The sequence below is a fragment of the Caretta caretta genome, chromosome 28 (assembly GCF_965140235.1).
Source record: "Caretta caretta isolate rCarCar2 chromosome 28, rCarCar1.hap1, whole genome shotgun sequence".
Classification (NCBI taxonomy): Eukaryota; Metazoa; Chordata; order Testudines; family Cheloniidae; genus Caretta; species Caretta caretta.
This window is the reverse complement of record NC_134233.1, coordinates 4427116-4434416: the sequence shown is the minus strand read 5'-3', so window position 1 is coordinate 4434416 and position 7301 is coordinate 4427116. Positions and strand designations below refer to the sequence as shown.

At 45.6% G+C, this 7301-nt stretch overlaps 1 protein-coding gene across 1 annotated transcript; it reads left to right on the top strand.

Annotated features, from left to right (window-relative positions):
* The first annotated feature begins 5111 nt into the window (after positions 1–5111).
* LOC125627617 (maestro heat-like repeat-containing protein family member 2B) lies at positions 5112–7055 on the top strand. Its single transcript, XM_075123765.1, has 4 exons — positions 5112–5260; positions 6078–6104; positions 6430–6552; positions 6972–7055. Exons 1-4 carry the CDS (start codon positions 5150–5152, stop codon positions 7053–7055), a joined length of 345 nt encoding a protein of 114 aa, XP_074979866.1. The 5' UTR covers positions 5112–5149.
* Positions 7056–7301: the final 246 nt, after the last annotated feature.

Here is a 7301-nt window from a genome sequence, read left to right as displayed (position 1 = left end):
TCAGCCCAGCTCTTGTTAATCCCTTTCATAGATTCATAGATATCAAGGTCAGAAGGGACCATTATAATCATCTAGTCTGACCTCCTGTACAACGCAGACCACAGAATCTCACCCACCCACTCCTGCGAAAAACCTCTCACCTCTTTCCCTCCTACAGCCCTCGCCCAGGGCTGTTTTAAGCCCCTCAGGACAGGAGCGGGGTGACTCTCCCAGAACCCAATAGGTACAGTTCCATTTCGCCTTGAAAGCCCAGGTATGTTACAGCTTGGCAGACCAGGAGTTTTAGAAGGACTGATTGCAAAGGAGATACCTGGGATGACTCTTCTTGCGAATCTAGGTGACATTATTGTTTTGCCTCCTGCTTTATAGGAAACACAGAGAATTCCCTGGACCATGCACGGTGGGAGCACATGCTGCTTCAGGTAGAGGATGGCTTTCAGATGTATTGTCACAGTCCTCTCTTCCCCCTCCAAATATATCAGCTGGGGAAAAAATTAATGATAAATTATTCATTATAAGCAGAGCTGGTCAAACCATTTCATTTGCAACTTTTGTTCAATTAAAAATGGCCTTTTTATTTTCATGGGACATTTTCAAATTTTTCAGGGTTCTTTTTTTTTTTTTTTTTAAACACACACACACACAAAAAAACCCAAAACAAAATAACCCCAACCCAAATAGAAAATGTTTAGTTTTTTGAAACTGAAGCTGTTTTTTTTTTCCAGTTGCTTTGCTGTTTGTCTCCTTCCCCCCCTCCCCTCCCCCCCCCCCCCACTTTTCAATCACAAAGTGGAAGAGGGGGAAAAAAGCACGGGGATGAGGGATAAAGGGAAGGAAATGGGGAAAACAAAGAATTGAATAATGGTCATCTTTGATTTTGAAAAGCAAAATATTTTTGTGTTTTCACTTTTCATTTGTATGTTGAAAAATCAAGAAAACAAAAAAATCCCACTTGTTTTCTGAAATGGCCTTACTATTGTTCAACCAGCTCTAGTTATAAATCCCTCTGTATTACCCCTGGGAACAACACAAAACTTAACCAGAAACCCAGCATGCTAATGGTGCTAATGCATCACTGGGGGACATCTAAAGGATTTTTTTTTTCTATTTGCCACTCAAAAGAAAACTTGCTCTTTTTCAAAAAGGAAAAGAGACAAGACAAGGTTTGGTGTCTGTATCTCATGGAGAAGCCTTTGTGGTGAGAAAGAGCTCTTTACAGCCTCATGTAAATCCAGACAAGGAAGATTTTTATGGCGAGGGCTGAAAATGAAAGGAAAGGACCTAGTGACAAAGAAGCCCCAGAAGGTTTGGAGTTCCATTTGGGGTTGGATTACACTCTAGAATTTCCCATTCCAGATCCAGCCTCATTTGAAATTCTTTGGGCTCAAAAATCAACTAAGATTAGGTTCTCTTGTGAGGTTTCTGGTATTTCCTGGCTGCTGTTCAAAAGTCGGGCCTGAAACAGCAAAGTGCTGAGAGTTACTAACCTCTGGCTGACTTCAATGGGAGTTGAGGGTGTGACCCCGGGTCCTTTGGGTATCCACTGGCAGAGGCCACAAGAGTGCATAGGGTTCCCAGGATTCCCTGGATCTGATCTCTATATCATCAAAGGGTGTCATGTAAAGCCTTTCCTGGATGCCTGTGCCACACTGCATAATCCTCATAATCATTGCACAGTGACTGGATGGATAATATCTAAGGCGTTATGGTTGTCTACTGAAACTGATGCTTTGAAGGTCTGTGCGTTGGGGCTGGTCACCAGAAGGTGATAAAGAAGTTTCTTTCAGGCAGAAGATGCTTAGCTGCTTGAATGGCTGTATGTAGACTGAGTAATTATTCACAGTGGATGCTAATAAATAGAGCAAAATTCTAATCAAGTGATTGCAAAGTCTCCAGAGGAGATTCGAGACAAGAAAAACAAAGAAACAATAGGGGGTACCCTGTTTACAAGCGGACAATGGATGCTTGGAACTATATCTGGAGGTCCAGAGGTATCCTGCACCAGGTATCCTTCACCTATTGGACAAATTGCCAACTGGCTTGTCTTATGAATGGAGGATCACATTTGGTCTGGGTGTTTCCTGCTGGGAGAGAGATTTGGGGGAGCTATCCCTTGTGAGACAGGGGACTGTTTGGTTCTTTAAGTTGAAGCTCTAGAAGTGTGTTAGGATTTTATTTTTATGTAACCATTTGTGTACATTAATTATTCTTGCTGCTTCTCAAATCTCTGATCTTGGTGAATTAAACTCTACTTCTTTTCACTGTCAATGTATTGAAGTGTGTGAAATGGAGCGGTGATGCTGAGGTGAAACTGGTAAGGTGGTGTGTAGCAAACCTCTGAATTCTGTGAGTGTCCAGTGGAACAGGGGCTGGACATTCTGGGGATGTCCAGAGGGCGAGCGGTTGGAGTGTACTGATTGCTTATCTGTGGAAGGACAGTGGATCCTGGACGGGGTGAGAAGGGTGTGCTTGTGTTTCCTGTGACTGGCAGAGTCAGGAGCTGACACTTGGCAGGTACAGAGAAGGCTTCCTCATGCTAAGGGCAGGTGGTAGTGAGGTCCCTCACAACCCTGGGTACCTCGGGAGGTGTCATAAAGGGTCCATAGCACTTCAGAGAAGGTGCCTGGTCCTTCGTAGTCCAGGGCCCTTTGTTCAAAGTTGACTAGAGCCATCGTCCATCCACTGGAAAATCACTCCTCGATGGTCAGATGTCTTGGCTCCATCTCATTCTCCAGTTCACTGTCCATCTGGGTTTGGGGACTGAGAGGAATCCTCAGGCAAAGGTTCAAGAACAAGAGGCAGAGGAAGTCTGGGTTGTCAATGTTTATAGTTCTCAATAGGGAAATAATCTTCCCAGGACACCTGAATATTGGAAAGTTTACAACAGAACAAGGAAGCAAAAACCAACCAAATAAACAAAACCCCAAACCCCACAACAGCCCCCACATTCTTGCAATTAACCATCTGCTTTAACTCTGGTTTTACACGCAGTTCCTAAGAACATCTCTGGAGATGATAGACGACAGTGCCTGGAGCAGCCAGATATCCCTTGAGCTGAGCTGGCAGATGGCCGGCTATGCCAGCCCCTCCAAAGAGAAGGTTTGTTCTCTGTTAAGGTTTAGTTTCTAGTTACTTTCCCCTGAAATTCTGATTGGAGGGCTGCATAAGGCTTCTCTCAAGGTTTCATTATTTGATATTTTATTCTGCGTATAAAATTTGTTTGTACTTATTCCCTGCTCTCTTGCCCCCCTGCCTTTCCAATATTTGCTTGGACAGGCTGCTTGTGTGTCCTGCATTGTTGGTTCTCTGGCTGGGCTAGACGATGGGATGTTTCTGCAGCATGGGTGCTTGGACTTGGCTGTCTTGTTCCTTCCTGAGTGTTGCTGAGCAGGGTCTGTACTGACAGGCACGTTGTGTTCCTGATATCCCAGGGCTGGTCTCTTTCTTTCAGAGTTTCCTGTATAAGGCGCTAGGAACGTCCTTAGCAGCTTGTCAGGACCTGGTCCATGTTAAATCACAGATTCATACACTTCTGACGACAGCAGATTATATGGAAGCCCCTGAGAGACAGGTGAGGCCTCTGTCCCTCTCCCCATTTTACCAAGTAATCCCTGAATGCTCCCTGTGGGGCTCAGCTCTGAGTTGGCCTGGGACAGATGCCATTTTGCTTCCTAGCCTCTTGATTGCTATTTCACTCAGCGCCCGCTCCCCATGTGTCTCAGGCCTGATTGGCACTTTACACCACTTTGGGTGAAAGGAATGGACTCGTGGGCTCTATCAGACACCTGGTTCGATCCTAACCTGTATTTCTCTTGGGTGACAGGGAGTCGTCTCCATCCTCGCAGTCTGTGCTGTGAGCCACTTGGACCTCACCTTCAAGGCACTTCAGGAGTTTGGGGCTGCAATGAGCCAGGTTAAGATTTCTGGGTTCGTCAGCCGCCTGAAGGTAAAGGAGCCAGGGGGTTCTCTCAAACTTCCTCTCCCTCTAAAGCAGGGGCAGCAGCCCCACGGTAGTGTCTGCTCCGGTCAGCTAGCATTGTCCCCCAGTGTATGCGTTCCACGTGATGCCTGCCGTTAAGCAGACAGGAGCACAATGTGGAACTGGGGTTCTATCAAATGATTTTTACCGTCTGATGTCTCATTGCTTGAGCGCCCCTCCCATGCACAATGTGTGGGAACTACATCAATTGCTTGCATGGAAAAGCATTGAAGGTATTTTTAACTGTTTTTTATTCCAGGTTAGTAGCTAGAAATGAGGAGGTGTTGCAAGCAACATGTGGCTTACCAACCCGCTTTAGGTAGACCACCAGTGGTCTACGGATGACAATTAGGGAACCTCTGATTTAGAACAGTGGTTCTCAACCTTTCCAGATTAGTGTCCCCCTTTCAGGAGTCTGATTTGTCTTGTGTCCCCCAAATTTCACCTCACTTAAAAACTACTTGCTTACAAAATCAGGCATAAAATTATAAAAATGTCCTAGCACATTATTCCTGAAAAAAAGACTGCTTATTTTCCCATTTTTGCCCTAGAATTAGAAAATACATCAACTGGAATCTAAATATTTACCTGCATTTCAGTGGGCAGTATATAGAGTAGTCTAAAGAAGCCATTGTATGAAATTTGAGTTAGTAACTTTGCAAGTGCTTTCTTTGTTGTCTGCTGTAAAACTAGGCAAATATCTAGATGAGTTGATATACCCACTGGAAGACCCCTGCAGACCCTCAGGGGTACAGAAGTCCCCCTGGTTGAACACCACTAATCTAGAGGATAGAGCAGGAGACTAGGCCTCTGGGCTCACATTGCTGGCTCTGCCATTTACTCACTGTGCAGCCTTAGGCAAGACATTTAGCGCCTGATCTTGTACCCACCAGTGTCAATGACTAAGCTCCCGTGTACTCCACTGCTGTCGGTTCAGCCTTTTCGGCTCTCTGGGTCAGAGTTACCCAGTGGGAATGATGGCGATGGGGCGGCGAGTTCTATGGGCTCATGGTGCCCGGGCTCCAGCAGTATTTAAGGCTCGGGGCCCCGGCTCCACCAATGTTTGATTCATTCCAAGGCCAAATGAATCAGAAGAACTTGTCTCTAGTGATGTTTCCTACTGTCTAGGATTACCACCATGGGACAAGAGGCAAGACTCGCCGCACCCTGATGCTGACATACAGCAACGTGGCTGTCCATGCTCCAAAAGAGCAGCTTCTCTCCCGAGTAGAGGCAGACATCACAAGGAACATCATTCACCATTACAGAACCAGTTGTCAGGTAAGAGCCTTTGCATGACAACTGTGAGGGGCATTACCCTGAAGGTATAGAATTGCCTCTGAGTTTATAGAGAGAGGGCTTGTATTTTCTAAAACTCTCCTTTGAGCAATAATTTGTCACATAACTGAAATTTAAAACTGTAATGGATGGAGCGTGAGCTGTCACATGTTGTATCACTTTTGTTGCTCTTCTTTGTGTTTTCTCTAGTTTTTCTATAGTCTTCTGAAATTCTGTCGAGCACAGCTACACAGTAATTCACATGGAGTCACACTCAGGCTATTCAGAATAACACTCTAACTCCCCTAATATGTATGTGTATCTAGCTCTATCTTTTGCTAGCCAAGAGAGAATGGTGCTAACTTGTATTTAGTTTCTTTGCTGTCACTCTGTTTCTTGGACTCACTACTTCCCTTCCCTCTTCTCTGTCGTCTTGTTTGTCTGTGTGCTCGTTATTTCTGTTCCCTAGGTGTCTGACTGCTGGTACTGACTCTCCTCTCAGTGCAACCTCACCACGTCACTTTGCCATTCAGTTCTGCCCTGTCTAAGTGAGAATCTCATTTAGCCTTTGTCAAAAAAGTTGATCACAGTTGAACCAAACGGATATCTTCCAGAAGTTCACAAATGCAAATATTCCATAGGATGGCCCCTGATCTTGACCTCTGCAAAACACCCCCTCTGGATACGTTTCCTGCCTTTTGGAAGATTTAACAATCATGATTTCTCTCTGCTCCATATTCACCAGCCAGGCCATTTTGAGGATGTGTGTTATGTGGGACTATAGACATTGCTAATAGCTGTTTTGCATTTTGTTTTTCAGGTGCTGGGCATCGCTCTTACAAACAAGGTAAATTCTAAATAATCTGCCCTCGGCTCTTGCCTTTTCTATCCACAAGTTGCTTGTTTAAATTGCACAGAGCTTGATTTCCTTGCTACATCAAGCAGGAGTCCTGGCTGCTCTGGTGTAAGTGGCCCTGGATTTCTTTCATGAACCTGGGTTTTCTCTTCTTCTGAGGTGGGTGCAGAGCCAGGGTCCTCTGCCTTCTGGGGTCTGTGGACACCTCTCTCCTCTCCTGTGGCTAGATTTAATTCCTGACCTTTATCTTCTGGACTCTGGTTCTTCTCTCCGTTTCTCATCCACATCCTCTTGTTTCTCCTTCTGGATTATGTAGGACATGCACCTAAAATTAACCCTCATCCAGAATGTCACGGAGATTAGCTGTGCCATTTTGGAGACCAGAGACTCCCAGGAGTTCGAATTCTCTTACAAACTGGAGCTCCTTGGCTACATGCTGGTGAGTGATGAGGAGCTTTGAGGACTGAAGTACAAAGGAGTTTGTTGTAATGTCATCAGACTGGGTTTCCAGGTAGATGTTGTTTTATCCATTGGCTGTGACTGTACCACTGCAGTCTCATGAGCTACCTGCACGGCACCCAGAATGCTGCTGGGTCCACTCTGAGCTTGGCAGGGATGCCGACCTATTGTGGGCTGTAAGTGGCAGGAATAGCTTGTTTCTGGGGAGTTATCTTTCTGTCCTCCGTATAGCCTGCAGATGGCCCTACGGTCCATTTCTGAGGCAGAGAGCCTGCCGAGCACGGTGTCTGTTTATTACAGGTCTGGCATATGGCCCTGTTTCAGGGTGTGAGAGGAAAGCCTCTCTGCCTTTCAAATTTATTTCCCATTTTTTAAAATTTCCCTATTCGTGCATTTCAGGACTTCATTAAAAAGGAACCACTGGATTCCCTGGCATCTCCAGTTCGCTACAAGGCAATTCTTGCCATTAGACATCTGAGGTAGGCTATTTTCTGCCATATTTCCTGGCACTGTGACGTCGTCTTTGTTAGTTCATGAGTGCCAGGTTGGGAGCAGTTTGATGCCTGCCGGGTTTGGCTCACATGCTGCTCACCAGCAGAACTTTAGTTCTTGAGGGTTTGAATGTGTCCATTTGGAGGTTTGTGCTTGAAAGACACAAACTTGGAGGTTGTGGGGCATGCAGTCCAATGCAGGAGAGTTCAGATGGGGAGGGAGGTGTCTGGCTTGCTG